This window comes from Crinia signifera, chromosome 3, assembly GCF_055691185.1.
Source record: "Crinia signifera chromosome 3, ASM5569118v1, whole genome shotgun sequence".
Classification (NCBI taxonomy): Eukaryota; Metazoa; Chordata; class Amphibia; order Anura; family Myobatrachidae; genus Crinia; species Crinia signifera.
This window is the reverse complement of record NC_139219.1, coordinates 317,379,297-317,396,266: the sequence shown is the minus strand read 5'-3', so window position 1 is coordinate 317,396,266 and position 16,970 is coordinate 317,379,297. Positions and strand designations below refer to the sequence as shown.

General features: G+C 47.0%; 2 protein-coding genes across 3 annotated transcripts in view; both read right to left on the bottom strand.

Annotated features, from left to right (window-relative positions):
- Positions 1–16,970, bottom strand: part of LOC146064818 (cytochrome P450 2C5-like) — a 150,592-nt gene that overhangs the window by 95,546 nt on the left and 38,076 nt on the right. The window lies entirely within an intron of this gene.
- LOC146064821 (cytochrome P450 2C5-like) overlaps positions 14,048–16,970 on the bottom strand; it is a 31,153-nt gene continuing 28,230 nt past the window's right edge. For both annotated transcript variants that reach the window (XM_083178723.1, XM_083178722.1), the window contains exon 9: positions 14,048–14,768. In XM_083178723.1, the coding sequence (XP_083034849.1) occupies positions 14,505–14,768 (264 nt within the window). In that variant the 3' untranslated portion in view covers positions 14,048–14,504. The remainder of the gene's footprint in view (positions 14,769–16,970) is intronic.

The following is a 16,970-nucleotide window of genomic DNA, read 5'->3' as shown; positions in this document are numbered from 1 at the left end:
GTACTGTGTAATTCCTGGGGTGACTCCAAGGTTACCGTGTAATTCATTGGGTGTCTCCAAGTGTAACGGCAAACAGAGCACCCCTGGACTGGTACAACAGACACCACCCACAGGCAGACACACCTCCATCCACTACACTCTCCAATGCCTGAATGAAGATGGCACTGATAAGCAGGGACTTATATAGAATCCAAAACCTGCGAGAATCTGACAGTGGGAAGATAACATTTCGCCTCAATGTGGGATCCTAGTCTGGCAGGAAAACCAGAGCCATCCTCCGATCCTCGGAACGGGAAGTTTGGGGAGGTCAGGTTCTCTGAGAACCAGACCTGCTCACCTCTAAAATAAAGCCCTACTGTCAATACAAGGCCATAGTGAATCGACATTATCGAAACCAAAAGACAATCGGAGACTTACGCATCCAGTTCCAAGAGAGCTTAAACCAGTTTGAATAGCTTTTTGTTTGCTGGACAGCAAGTCAATCAGACGTGGCTGATGAAGGGGTATCCTGTCAACATTAACTTATTGATCAACAGTAGAATGTTTTTCATAGAATGGGAGATTTGTGAAATACAAGATGTGGTGCTGTTACGGTGCTTTGTGCATAGGCCCTGATTCTGATTGACTCGGTACACTGCGAAGCCCCAGAGAACCCGTTCTACTGAAAATATACCCATGACGAAAATACCTCCTCTCGCATGTGCCCGTAGCAAGAGAAAGCATTCAATGGGTGGCTGATGTCATGTAAAATCAGCCGCCTGCTCCCAGCACACTTCGTCCCGCCTGCAATACGATAGGAACAGTGGCGTAACTAGAAATCATGCGCCCCCCTGCCGGAAAATTTTGGCAGCGGATTCGACTGGTCGATAAACAAGCTGGAGGTCAAATATTTTCTTTAAAACATTTTTATTAAATTTGTCTCTTTTTGCGCCTATTTGTGTTTTCCTGTATAAAGTCCAAGTGAAATAAACAAGGGTTCTCGCATCGATAACATAATAATCATATAATTTGCATATTTGGAGCAATCGGTCAATGACATCATGCAGTTATTATTCTTTAGTCATCACAGGGAAAAAAAAGAATTTGAAATTCATCACTAGTATCTGCAACATGAGTGTCATATAATTCATATTCCCTTTATAAAATGTTACAGTTAGATACTGTTTATTACAGTTTATTTACAAGCTGTGAATGTAGACAATGAAGAGATGAAGTTACAGTAACGGGCGGGATGCACTACAGTTATTATGCGGTAAAATCCCTGTTTTTGTTTTTTTGCCGCATTTTTGTCGGCCCTAAAGCCCCTTTTGCCAGGGCACTGCTGTGTAGGGAATACCCTATAGAAGCCTATAGCCTTCTCTCTGCAGTGCTGTGTGAGAGATACACCACTGATCTCTCCCAGCATGCCCTGTGCCCAGCGCCGCCACACATCAGGAAGTCCAGCACCGGAGCCACATCGCAAAGGACAGAGCTTATCGCACAAGTTGTTCTTTGCCTTAATAATCGCATATGTTAGTGCATACAGTATGTGATTATTATGGATGCGGTAAGTGGCGTTGTGGGGCGGCGTAGGTTTGTGCGCCCCCTCTGGTCTGAAAGCATGTTCTAGCTGCGGGGAATAGAGCACATATGGTAAGTCTGTGGAGCATTTGTACCACCCATGGCAGACGTGAGGGCCATCTCTAATTCCTGGGGGGGAGACAGGACGGGACGACTGTCCGTGGGGGTAGGAAAGGCTGCTTCCCGTGGGGAGGGGGCTGTGGGTCTGGGAGCGTGGTCCTCTTCACCTGTCACTCGCCGCCGCAGTTTACATCGCGGACCTCTCTCTCCTGTTGCCGGTGCTCTGTGTTCAGGCGCCCGCCACCCGCTGCCACTCTCTGCACGGTGTGCTGCACGGAAACCACACACACCACTCCACTTCTTCTCCGGAGCGTGATGTCTGTGTCAGCATCGTGATGTCACCACCACCAGGAACTCTGCCTCAGCGTGACGTCAGGCACAGCAGGTACACTGCTATACTGCGTCGGGGGCAGTACGAGTGCGGAGCTGCCGTAATGTCAGCTCCGTTCCTGCTGCCCGGGGAACCTGAAGTTCCTGCTGCCCGGGGAACCTGAAGTTCCTGCTGCCCGGGGACCCTGAAGTTCCTGCTGCCCGGGGACCCTGAAGCTGCCGAGGTGCTGGAAAAAATCTTCGCTGTGCTGGAACTTCTCCCTGGTGTCATTGGGTCTGCTGCCAGGTACTGGGGGGGGGGGGGGGCAAAGGGGGTGGCAGTGCTGTGGGTATGGCTTCTCAGGTGGGCACCAATAGGTAGTGCTGCACAGAGGGCTTTGTACTCTATTGGGACACTGAGATGTATGGCAGCAGTGACAATTTTCCACCCCAGTGGGGGACTGTAAAGCTGCTTTCACACCGCAAACCTGCTTTAGACCAGGTATTTACATGCGATGTGAAAGGGGTTAAACTTGCTCTGACCCATTTTACAAAATGTTTTAAATACCTGGTCTAAGCAGGTTTTGCGGTGTGAAAGCAGCATAAGTGAGTGTCGACATTGTCATCATCTAAGTGTACTGTCATAGTCACCATCTAAGTGTACCATCAAAGTCACCATCTAAGTGAATGTTGACATTGTCACCATCTAAGTGTACCATCATAGTCACCATCTAAGTGTACTGCTGCACTCGCCATGCTTCGGGCACAGCTCCTCGCTGCGCTCAGCACACTTTCTATTCTCCCACCATGCCGTAGTGGATAGTAGGGTATGATGTACCTCCTGTCAGCACAAGTTGGCTAAAAAAAAAAAAAAAAAGGGAAAAACTAATTTTGAACTTTTCACTGCCGACCTTCCCATTGTTGACCTATTGCTTGTGTTTACCTTCCAACCCTGTCCACCTTAGCCATGTTGACCTATTTCAGGTTGACCTAATGTACCTGTATGTCAGCATTCATGGGGTTGACCTACTGGCCGAAACCCACATTCTTAAGTTGCTGTTGTTTTTTTCAGTGTGTTTTAAGTCTCTGCACGTCATCAGTAGATTTTGCCGACCAAGCTGCTAAAATACCTTTCCAGCGATTTGTAGGGTAACAAACACGATGGGGGAAATTTACTAAGATGTGTATTCTACTTCACATGTGATGTTGCTATGGGCAACCAATCAGAATCTACTCCTTATTTATTTAGCACCCTCTAGAAGATATTAGACAGAATCTGATTGGTTGCCCACAGCAACATCACATGTGAAGTAGAACATATGTGATGAACCGGAGTGTAAGGGGAGGGGATTACCTTGCGTTGCCGGACGCTCTCGATTCCACACGGATTCTTCGCTGAGGGGGTTGAGAACTCACTCCGCAGGAACCAAGACGAGGCGCTCAGTGGGTGCAACTGCGTATGTTTTATTTTAGTACAGATATAACATCAAGGGTTAGCGTGTACCAAATTGACAACAGTATTTTAACGACTTGCTTATCTAATAACAATTTATATCCGTCTCGCGGATGAATACTCCAATACTGTCAGTAAACTCTGTAACCCATTCCCGGCCAATTATCCAGTATACTGGGGAGTGGCTATACTGATCTTGTTGACCACCAACTGGGTCCTTACAAGCAACAATATTCCCACTCGACTATGCAATGGGAAATGAATGGCTCTAGCCACCTACTACATATGTGATCACAATTTACACGTTCTATAATGCATACAAAACTCAAACAGTGCAAGACATAGACTATGACTTTCAACTTATCTTAATAACACAATATTAAATAAGTACCGCCCGGGTAAACACCGTAGACTGATGTCCCTGAATGGAGGGTGAACAAAAGATTCCAGGATAAGGATAGATATTTGCTCCGGGCAATATAAACTTTAACCACGAGGTGGCAGTGTACTCCTCCTCCTGAGTAGGTGCAGTACAGCAGCGTCTCTACACTTTTAGGTAGTTCCCAATGGAGTTGTACATGAGGGGTGACTCCTTTAGGCTAGTGGGGCTCCCTGGAGGTAGGAACAATAAGCGGGGCAGTCCTCACCCTACTTGGGGTGTCCCCTTTGGTGCCCGGCATACCTGGTGCTCTAATGCTTCTAGGGCTAACACTCCTGATAGTCCCTGCGAGTGGCGTGCGCAAGGGGTTCTGGCGCGGTAGGTGGGGAAACAGGGGAGTCAGCTGCGGTGCAGTACATTGGTGGCAGGGAGTGGATGGGGGGAGGCCGGGGGTGGCGAGTACCAAAGATACCTGGTCTCGGGAGCAAGTTGCTGGCTCCTGCCTGTAGCGATAGGACCTCCTCACGTCCCGACGGCTGCTGCTGGGCTTCTTCAGTTGCAGGAGGGTGCACTAGTGCGGGCGCTACTGCTGCAGCGTTGCCCCACTCAGTCGCACCTCTCCCGTCCCGTGTACTCCGCTCTCCCTTCTTCCCCGCCGGCGTCTTCTCCTCTGTGCGGCATCAGCTGACCCCCAGGCGGTGTGCAGTCTTCATCCTCCGCTCCACTCTGCTTGGCTCTCTCTCGTCTCTCTTCTCTCTTCCCGCCGGCACACGCCGTCTCTCCCCTTCACCTGCGCTCTGCCTCGTGCTGGGACCTCTGACCTTCAGTCTCCGCCTCCCCTCCTGTACATATCACAGGCTGTCAATCAGCCTGGAGGACAATTTCCTTTGCGCCCTCAGTCTTCGGGGTGTTAACCCCTTGAAGTCCGCTGTCTGGGCGGTATTCAGTGCAGTTGCCCAGCAACCGTGTTAGCACGGCCCCTACTGGAATAGGTGGCTCAGGTTGGGGTGCCACATATCTCCACACTTAAACAATACCCGTCCTCGGTATTGATAGGGGCCATGTGAAAGGCTCGGGCGAAAACCCCTCACTTTGAATTTGGGCCCAAGTGTCCACGGTTCCTGTTGGGGGCCTACACATTTAAATCACAGAGTTACAAATCTGAACACAACATATACAATACACAACATCAAGCAAAACGTTCACGCGGCAGGCTTACTCTCTGTACCGCGGAAGCAACACGCCTCCCGTGCTCCTGACTGAACGCCTCGCCCCAGCCCCAGGGGGTACGATCTCAACTGGTTCCGGACCAGGTTCATCGATCCTCAGACTGGTCTGCGGCGGTTCATCAGGAGGAAACTGCACTGACCATCCCACATTCAGCATCAGCTCCAACGGGTCTTGGGGCCACCTCACGACGGGATCCTTGTTGTTCAGGCTTCCTGTGCTGCTTGACTTGGAAAGAACTGGGATTCGATTCGGATACGCTTTGATCCGGTTGCAATGGATCCACTGTGAGTGTGCACCATCGCGCTGGGTGATGCGTAGGGGTCCGGTTCCCACTTCGCATCAAATTTACTCTTGGGACGATTGTTTCTTTTGAACAACGGGGTACCAACAGGTATGCGGTCAGCATAGGCATTCTGGTCATGGTGAATCTTCTGGCGGTCTCTACTTTGCGCCAACTTTGGGTCGCCCACGGCTCTTGTGTTAGTCAATCTAGGCTGATGTTTTTGCACCCGGGGTGCACATGGTACCCAGCGGGACGGCCCTGGGTTGGTGAAAGTTGGTGTCTCTATTTGCTCCCTGCTATCCTCCACCTCTCCCTCTGGGTGTAGAGGGAAGCGGGAGGGAGCATCAGCGTCGGTGTGGGAGCGCCCACTTCGGCATAGGTGAAAACGCCTGCGGGCATGATGCCTGTTGGGATCAAACCGGCTTCCTTTCACCGGTACCCCACCTGGGCCCGTCACGTCCACTGCTTTAGCACCCTTTTCTCCTTCTACCACATCGAATTCCACCGTCTCGCCATCTTCGACACTGTGCAGGAACTTCCGTGGGTGGTTTCTCTTTATGGCCGTCCGATGGACAAAAACATCATCTTTCGTGTCATTCCGGCTAATGAAGCCATATCCTCTTCGAACATTAAACCACTTGACAGTTCCTTGTGCCCGTGTGGCCAGCGCTTTCTTCACCACCTGACTCCTCTGGACGCAGATGATGTGTTGCAGGGTTACCTCCTCAGCCTGATCCGGGTTAACCTGTTCCTGCTTTAGTGCCTCAATCAGCTCTTCAGGGCAATGTCTTAGGATGTTCATGCCCAGGATGATGGGGGAAACCTTCCCTTCCCCACAGGTGATCACCAAGTATCCCTGTTTGGGTAAGTGTGTTCGTCCGATCTTCAAGTCGGCTTCCCAGTACCCGTTGCAGGTGACCTCTCGGCCGTTAGCAGCGACCACTTTCACCTGCGTGGGGGGCGGTCTAAATGGTACTTCTTTTCCCCAATATTTTTGGAGAGTGGGTAATTGTATCATAGATACTTGCGACCCGGTGTCGATCATGGCTACTGTCTCTATCCCGTTGATCAACACCTTGCTCCTCGGGCATTGTCCTACGTATTGGGCCCACCATTCCTCCGGGTCTGGGTCACAACGGCTGTCCGTTCCGCTGCGCCATTCAGTCCGCCCCTCGGACTCTCTATTGTTATATTCTGGTGTTCTGGGTGGCTGGCGTATTTCCCTCTGCATGTCTGCCATGCTGCAGGTGAGGTTCTCAATTTGCTTTTGTAGAACCTTGAACCGGTCGTCCGGTAGGTCCTGTGCGGCCCGTATGGCTGTGTCTCTGTTCTTCTTTGCCCCATCTGGGCTGGTAGAGAAGACTCCCTGTGCGTATGGCTGTTCGTGAAACCCTAGTAATTCAGGGTTCTAGGGAACTTTATTGTTCTAACTGCACTTGTCAAAAAAAGAAAAATAAACTGCGCATGTGCTGAAGACACGGCGCCGGAAAAGAAAGCCGGCTCATGCGCAGAGCAACAAGCCGGGGAGGATCGCACAGCTGTTATGGGAGGAAGCGTATCCCTGTCGGGTGGGGATAACGCACTCCCATAATGGATGCAAGACACATAGTAAATGCAGGAGAAGAGCGACGCCGCTTCACCACGATAAAGTGGTGAAAAGAAAGGGGGCACACAAGGAACGGTATGGCCACATTTATAAATCTGCCCCTCTGATACAAAAGTGAGGTGTAGAAGTCAGGTTCAGGTCGCAGGTCACACACTGTGGCAAGACTGAGAACAGCAACAATACGCAAGGTAGTTATACTGCACCAAGATGTGCTCTTCAAGCTCCTCTTTTGAAGAAGCATAAAGAAACAAGCAACCGTAGAATGCTATGGTTAAAGAACATAGATGCAGTGTTCGGCCAAGGAAACTTAGTGCATCAGATGAAAGACACATCACGCTTACTTACATTCAAAATCAGAAAATGCCCCCCCCCCCCCCCCACACACACACACACACACACATCTATTGTTTAGAGAAGTCTGCCAGAAGTGGTCTATATGGCCAAAAAGCCATAACTTCGATATGGAAACAAGGCCAAGTGACTCAGCTATGCATAAAACCCATAGGAACTGTCAGCAGGTGCTGAGGAGTCAAAATGTGAAAGATTTGGCTGTAACACTTAAGGGCTGGAGAGCGGTACAATAATGAGGCCTGCAGGCAACAGTGAGGCATGGTTTGGGGCTGCATTACAGCAAATAGAGTTGGAAGTAGATTCCACACATACAGCCAATATCGTTAAGAACTTTCTTCAGCTTGAAGAACAAGGAGTCTTGGAAGTTATGATATGGCTCCACAGAGCCATGAACTCAACAACATTGAGACTGTCTGTGATTACATGAAGAGACAGAAGGATTTGAGCAAGTCTATATCCACAGAAGATCTGTGGTTAGTTCTCCAAGGGGATGCAGTTAACATCTTGGCATATGGGATGCCGGTAGCCAGACTAGAAGCCACCAGGCGAGCTAGAATCCCGACATCACGATGAGGATACTGACGCCAGAATGCTAACTGCTGGCATCTAATCGTAAGTATGCAATTTGGGTTAGGTGTAGGCCGGAGGAAGGGGGTTGTTAGGTGTAGGCATGAGTGGGAGACAGGGTTAGGTTGGGAAGGGTTGGTAAGGTGTAGGCATGAGTGGGAGACAGGTTTAGATTGGGAACTGTTGGTAAGGTTTAGGCATGAGTGTGAGACAGGGGGCCTTATTCGAGTTCACTCTTTCAGACAAAATCCTTCTTAGATGGACAAAACCATGTGCACTGCAGGGGGGCAGATGTAACTTGTGCAGATCTAATTAGATTTGGGTGGGGTTTTACTTCAAAGTGAGATCTATATTGCAGTGTTAAAATAAAGCAGCCAGTATTCACCCTGCAAAGAATCACCAAAAAAATCACCAAATCTATTTCTATCTGTACATGTTACATCTGCCCCCCTGCAGTGCACATGGTTTTGTCCATCTAAGAAGGATTTTGTCTGAAAGAGTGAACTCGAATAAGGCCCAGGGTTAGGTTGCGGTGGTTAGGGTGAGACTATAGGGTGAGAGGGTTAGGTTTGCGGAACAAAGGTTAAGCACTAGCAGCGAGGTTTAGGGTTACGCTGGGGGTGGAGATAGGCTGCAAGGAGGGAGTGGACCCCTGTCAAAGATTCCCCGCATCGGAAAATCTGTCCGTAATCTGACCGACGATATCAACACCTCCAGTCATCCGTATGCCCGAGATGCTCCGGCCATCCATATGCCCGAGATGCTCCGGCCATCCATATGTCAAAGATGCTCCGGCCATCCATATTTCCGATATGCTCCGGTCATCCATATTTCCGATATGCTCCGGTCATCCATATGTCTAAGATGCTCTGGTCATCCATATGTCTAAGATGCTCCGGTCATTCATATGTCTAAGATGCTCCGGTCATCCATATATCCAAGATGCTCCGGTCATCCATATATCCAAGATGCTCCGGTCATCCATATGTCTAAGATGCTCCGGTCATCCATATGTCCAAGATGCTCCGGTCATCCATAAGTCCAAGATACTCCAGACATCCATATGTCCAAGATGCTCCAGTCATCCATATTTCCAGGATGCTCCGGTCATCCATATGTCCAAGAAGCTTGATATAACCTCCCTACCTAATTCCTAGAAGAATTTGTGTGGTTTTGAAGGCAAAGTGTGGTCACACCAGGATGCGGTCATTATGTAGACAATGTCTAGGGGGACAGTCAAAAGGTTGACCACTATTTGTTGGCAGTCATAAGGGCGAAACATAAAAAAGGTCAACATGAGTTTTTCATGATTTTTTTTTTTCAAAAAAAGGATGTGTTCATATTTTACCATCCCAGTGGACATGAAGGGGTACTATAATAGTGTCCCAGAGTGCAGCGAGCCGTGTGAGGGGACGTGGTCAAACCTATTCGGTGCCCATGTCGACCTAGACAGCAATAAAAATGTGAAACACATGTTGACCTTTTCCATTTCGACCTTTTGCTTGTCGACCAATAGTGGTCACCCTATTGCCTGTCGACCTTATGACCCATACACCGGTCAGACCAAATACTGATTCGATTTAGATTGTTCTTCTGTTCGTTCACTTTGCATTCTGTTTGTTGATAATAATAAATTATTTTAAAAAAATGTAAGTATTCTTCCTTTGCAGCATTATTTCACACGCCTGACTGAAACATTTACACAGTAATGTATGTTACATTATTTACTAAGAAAGTGCCTCCTGATGGGTTCTATGATGCTCCAGTATCAGCAGCAGAGGTCAGAGAGTCCGAAACCCAGATGTCAATTAAAGACCAGCAACAGACTGGAAATTCATCAAGTGACGGTCGGGATTTCAGAGCTCAGAATGAACTTTGCACAAACAACAGAATACTGTATGGGTTCTTAAAAGTGAATAAAATATAACATTTGGGGTTTTCTTGTGCCGGTATATGGCGTGCATGTAAATAGTGCGTACGGCACCGGATGCCCAATCAGAAATACTTCTAAAGTCATAAAAAAATAAAGAAAAAAAATAAATTGTTTTCAGGGTATAATTCAGTTATTACAATTGAGCATGTTATGCAATAAAGCTTACAGTATGTAAACAATAACACAAGCATGTTAACACAGTGATGAGGAATATTTTAGGGTCCCCCAGCAAATACATTGTTATCAGTATTGGATACAATTCAGATGCTTCCTTGTTATTTATCATTATTTGCGGGATAGAGATGAGAGAGAGATCGGGAGGAGAACAGATGGGCAGATGAATGTGATGGAGGGCACAGAAATGGGAAGGTTGGCAGAGGCACCTGTCAGACCTTGGGGTTAAATGCCCCCTGCTCCCCCAACCTACAGTGTTATTATTATCAACCCCTATGCAGGATGCATTGCGGGGCTTAATTAGGGGGTCTATGTGAAGCATAGCTCCAAACTGTTCCGATTACAGTTCTGCTAATTGGACACTGTTCGCACCCAGGGGTCGCAGTGTCCCATAGGCAGGGGGAGAGTTGGGGGTGAAGCCAGTGATCAGATGTGCATGGCATCTATCATTGTGGGGAGGGGAGCCAGGAGCTTCACAGTTGCTCAGGGAGCACTGGGCATGCCCACAAAATGACTAAAAAACAAGGGTTGAGGGGGCAAAGCCACGCCCCCTCCACCCAAGGCTCCAGCTTATATGGCCCATTCCCATTTTTGGTTGGTACAGTATTTTATTGCTTTCCACGGCTTTGGGCAGATGTATGAAACCTTGCAGGGTGATAAAGTGGATGGAGACAAAGTACCAACAAACCAGCTCCTAACTGGCCTGTAACATGGCAGTTAGGAGCTGATTGGTTCTCTCTCTCCTCAATTCATAGTACATAGATCCTTAAGGACAAATTCTGCATATCTGTGTGGTATGATTTGAGGATAGGTGTATTGGGACATACAGTATGTACTAAGCTTTGGAGAGGGAGAGGGAGAGGTGTATCGGTACATATGTACTAAGCCTTGGAGAGGGATAGGTATATCGGGACATACAGTATGTACTAAGCCTTGGAGAGGGAAAGGTATATCAGGACATATGTACTAAGCCTTGGAGAGGGCTAGGTATATCGGGACATACAGTATGTACTAAGCTTTGGAGAGGGAGAGGTGTATCGGTACATATGTACTAAGCCTTGGAGAGGGCTAGGTGTATCGGGACATACAGTATGTACTAAGCCTTGGAGATGGATAGGTGTATCGGGACATACAGTATGTACTAAGCCTTGGAGAGGGAAAGGTATATCAGGACATATGTACTAAGCCTTGGAGAGGGAAAGGTATATCAGGACATATGTACTAAGCCTTGGAGAGGGAAAGGTGTATCGGGCATATGTACTAAGCCTTGGAGATGGAAAGGTATATCAGGACATATGTACTAAGCCTTGGAGAGGGCTAGGTGTATCGGGACATATGTACTTAGCCTTGGAGAGGGCTAGGTGTATCGGGACATACAGTATGTACTAAGCCTTGGAGAGGGTTAGGTGTATCGGGACGGAATGGGATCATTCGTCAGACTGCATTTAGGTCTACAGTCATTAGGTCGACCTCACTAGGTCGACTGGCAGGAAGGTCGACCTGACTTAAGGTCGACATGGGCCAAGGTCGACATGACTTAAGGTCAAATTTGCATAAAGGTCGACATGAGGAAGGTCGACTGGTCATAAGGTCGACATGGGTTTTTCACTGTTTTTTTATCCGAATGTCGACACAGTCGACATGGACACAGTTGGCAATGAGAATCGGACCCTCGCATCGCTCGCTTCACTCGCAATGCTTCGGGCACGGTGCCTCGCTGCGCTCGGCACACTATTTTATTCTCCCACCACGCCCTAGTGGATGGTAGGGCATGAAATACCGCCTGTCGGCACATGTCGGCTCAAAAAACAGTGAAAAACCCATGTCGACCTTATGACCAGTCGACCTTCCTCATGTCGACCTTTATGCAAATTCGACCTTAAGTCATGTCGACCTTAGCCCATGTCGACCTTAAGTCAGGTCGACCTTCCTGCCAGTCGACCTAGTGGGGTCGACCTAATGACTGTAGACCTAAATGCAGTCTGACGAATGACCGCATCCCATCGGGACATATGTACTAAGCCTTGGAGAGGGCTAGGTGTATCGGGACATACAGTATGTACTAAGCCTTGGAGAGGGTTAGGTGTATCGGGACATATGTACTAAGCCTTGGAGAGGGAAAGGTATATCAGGACATATGTACTAAGCCTTGGAGAGGGAAAGGTATATCAGGACATATGTACTAAGCCTTGGAGAGGGCTAGGTGTATCGGGACATACAGTATGTACTAAGCCTTGGAGATGGATAGGTGTATCGGGACATACAGTATGTACTAAGCCTTGGAGAGGGATAGGTGTATCGGGACATATGTACTAAGCCTTGGAGAGGGATAGGTATATCGGGACATATGTACTAAGCCTTGGAGAGGAATAGGTGTATCGGGACATACAGTATGTACTAAGCCTTGGAGATGGATAGGTATATCGGGACATATGTACTAAGCCTTGGAGATGGATAGGTGTATCGGGACATATGTACTAAGCCTTGGAGAGGGATAGGTATATCGGGACATATGTACTAAGCCTTGGAGATGGATACGTGTATCGGTACATATGTACTAAGCCTTGGAGATGGATAGGTATATCGGTACATATGTACTAAGCCTTGGAGATGGATAGGTATATCGGGACATATGTACTAAGCCTTGGAGATGGATAGGTGTATCGGGACATATGTACTAAGCCTTGGAGAGGGATAGGTATATCGGGACATATGTACTAAGCCTTGGAGATGGATACGTGTATCGGTACATATGTACTAAGCCTTGGAGATGGATAGGTATATCGGGACATATGTACTAAGCCTTGGAGAGGGATAGGTATATCGGGACATATGTACTAAGCCTTGGAGATGGATACGTGTATCGGTACATATGTACTAAGCCTTGGAGAGGGATAGGTGTATCGGTACATATGTACTAAGCCTTGGAGAGGGATAGGTATATCGGGACATATGTACTAAGCCTTGGAGATGGATAGGTATATCAGGACATATGTACTAAGCCTTGGAGATGGATAGGTATATCAGGACATATGTACTAAGCCTTGGAGATGGATAGGTATATCGGGACATATGTACCAAGCCTTGGAGAGGGATAGGTGTATCAGGACATACAGTATGTACTAAGCCTTGGAGATGGATAGGTATATCAGGACATATGTACTAAGCCTTGGAGAGGGATAGGTGTATCGGGACATACCTATCCATCTCCAAGGCTTAGTACATATGTCCCGATATACCTATCCATCTCCAAGGCTTAGTACATATGGTATATCGGGACATATGTACTAAGCCTTGGAGATGGATAGGTGTATCAGGACATATGTACTAAGCCTTGGAGATGGATAGGTATATCGGGACATATGTACTAAGCCTTGGAGAGGGATAGGTGTATCAGGACATACAGTATGTACTAAGCCTTGGAGATGGATAGGTATATCAGGACATATGTACTAAGCCTTGGAGAGGGATAGGTGCATCGGGACATACCTATCCATCTCCAAGGCTTAGTACATACGGTATATCGGGACATATGTACTAAGCCTTGGAGATGGATATGTATATCGGGACATATGTACTAAGCCTTGGAGAGGGATAGGTGTATCAGGACATATGTACTAAGCATTGGAGAGGGATAGGTGTATCGGGACATATGTACTAAGCCTTGGAGAGGGATAGGTATATCGGGACATATGTACAGTACTAAGCCTTGGAGAGGGATAGGTATAACGGGACATATGTACTAAGCCTTGGAGATGGATAGGTATAGCGGGACATAAATCTCTTTTTTATTTTTTTTAAGTTGTGATAACGCAGAGATTTGTTTGATAAGATTAGATATGATTGATAACCCAAACCTGTATTTATTTACTTTATTACCTTTAAATATAACGGCAACGCTGAAATGATTGCACACCCACACAACCTTGTTATAAAATGTATGACAATGCTTTACTTAAAGAATAGCTTCATTACAGGTATTTGCAAATGCAGACTAACACAAGAAACATAAAATTGATTAGCTAATACTTAAACAGTAATTCTAAATCAAATCAAAATGGACACCTTTCAAGGACAGTGATCAGCCATGATTAAACCTCCTTCATAGTTACCTCCAGCACCCTGTGCTTCCTTGTTCTTCCTCCACTGCCTCCCTCAACTCTGATATTTAAACCTTTATCACATGAATTAATTAATTACTCATAAGCATTGAGTCTTATTGGAAAGCTCTGCTTTCAATCATGATGTCATAATTAACCCAACACCCAACTTCAGTGGCCTTGGGGGTCTACGCATGTGTGGCCTTGTTCCCATATTATTCAGTTTGTGGAGACTAGCTTACTGTCCTTGCTCCATTATACTGTCAACATCACATTCTTAAGCTTCTAAAACCAAAAACAATTCTCTATAAGAAATCACTTTTACAGCACTGTTCTGAATGATCAGCCATTTTATAATATTATTATGCAAGTCATGCCTAACAAAATGGCCGCCGTTTCTGACATATTATAACTGTTTAGCGCAAAGGGAAGGCCTCATACGCAGTGAATAGTACATTGTGCAACAAGCTAAAGTCATCTGCAGCAATAATAGCAGCAGTCAGGAAAACAGAATATAATAAAAGCATAGATTTATTGATTCGTTGATTTTCTGTATTATCAGTTGGCTTGCTGGAAAACATGTCCTAGCTGCGAGGTATAGCACACATATCATAAGGCTGTGGGCCATTTGTAGCACCCATTGCAGGTGTGAGGTCCAGTGTAGCTCCAGGAGGGGCCTGGAAGGTGAAGTTCTGCAGCAGGGTTGTGAAGAACAGGAACAGCTCCATATTAGCCAGGTTCTCCCCAGCACAGCTTCTTTTACCTACGGCATACAATGATGGGAAACATTATTAGCATTGCAGCACATTACATTAGGGTGTGCCCTTCCAGAAAGACACATTTCTAGCCCTGCGCTGGGGGGAGGGGTTCTAGCATTACCCTAATCATTAATAAACTTATTAAACTCCTGACTATTAAACCATGTTCCCGGCACTTCTGGGTAACACTATACACGCAGTGATGTAATTATAAATGTTGTGTCCACCTTTACCAGTAGTGCCATTTATGAACATAATGTCTGCAGTAGTGCCAATCACATGTAAGGTCCACATTCTTGCAGTACTGCCATTTTTACACATAATGCCACCAGTAGTGCCTGTTACACACAGAATACCACCAGTAGTTCCTATTACACACACACACACACACACACACACACACACACACACACACACAATACCACCAGTAGTGCCTATTACACACAAAATACCACCAGTAGTGCCTATTACACACATAATACCACCAGTAGTGCCTATTACACACAGAATACCACCAGTAGTGCCTATTACACACAGAATACCACCAGTAGTGCCTATTACACACATAATACCACCAGTAGTACCTACTACATACAGAATATCACCAGTAGTGCATATTACACACATAATACCACCAATAGTGTCTATTACACACAGAATACAACTGCAGTGCCAATTACACACAGAATACCACCAGTAGTGCCTATTACACACATAATACCACCAGTAGTGCATATTACACACATAATACCACCAGTAGTGCCTATTACACACAGAATACCACCGTAGTGCCTATTACATACAGAATACCACCAGTAGTGCCTATTACACACATAATACCACCAGTAGTGCCTATTACACACACATATTACCACCAGTAGTACCTACTACATACAGAATACCACCAGTAGTGCCTACTACACACATAACACCACCAGTAGTGCCTATTACACAGAATATCACCAGTAGTGCCTATTTCACACAGAATACCACCATTAGAGCCTAGTACACACATAATACCACCAGTAGTGCCATATACATAATGCCCCCCTGTAGTGACATATAACTCCTTTACGATGGCTTAGCAGGCTCTGTGCCATCATCTACTTTGTATGCGCAGGTCTATGTGACCATGGCCGCCACACCATTTTCCCAAGAATCTCTGGCTGCAGCGTTGGCAGCCATGGGACTCCGGAGGGAGTCTACCTATATGTTATGTGATGTGTAGTGTGTGGGCCCCCTGGACCCAATGACCCATCTTTAAAGGCACACCATGCACCTATTATAGATATGCCAATCATTGTCACTAAATTAGAAGCTGGTCGTGGCACAATGACGAAGAGATAGGCATTATATACAGACCATAAAATGGTTTCCCTCCTGCTCATGACTGATCGCAGGCTCTGAGCAGGTCTTGACAAACTTGGCAGCTGCGATGATATCAGCCTGATCGAGTCCATAGCCGACGTCACACCCTACCCCTTTAAATGCTGGGGCATGCTTGCTTTTCCCCGAGGAACGGCTGCCTCTTTTTAGCACGCCTATGAAATGGCCAGTTACCATCACTCAGATGCCGGCTTACTGTCAACCACCGTGCGCGTGGCTAGCGAAGAAAGAAAGTAGCAGGACTTCATCGCTGGATGGTGTCTGGTATGCGGCCCAGACGTATGTGCAGTTTATCGATAATCGGCCCTGTGAAAATTTACACAGCAGCGACCAAAACAGAATCAGGCCCCAAACTTTTACATGAGATTGTGACTATGTTCAATTCTGACTATACTTGACGAGTCAATATTGGCTTGCCGGCACAGTCTTTTCCTTGCGTTGCTTATCCCACAGGGCCACGCTCAGCATTGCAAGCTGTATGCACACTGTGTTTTCAGAAGTTCAAATTGCAGTATTAGTAGGTGTATTAGCCATTGAGAATGGTATGAAGGTGTCAAAATGGGAGGCGTGGCCTCCCAAGAGTTCCATTCATAGGCCACACCCCCTGACCACAAGAGCTCCCCCCCAAAAAAATCCCTCTTCCCAGGAGGGATGCTTACCCAGTGACCGATGAACGGTAAGGGAGGGGAAGGGGACCCACAGTGCAGTAATGTGATGCTGTGAAGCAGCAGATGACTTTACGGCAATGGGGTCACAAATAGAAGCGGATCTGATGACCGGTAGCCCTTCATACACTTGTCCCTGGGTGTAGTGAGTATGAT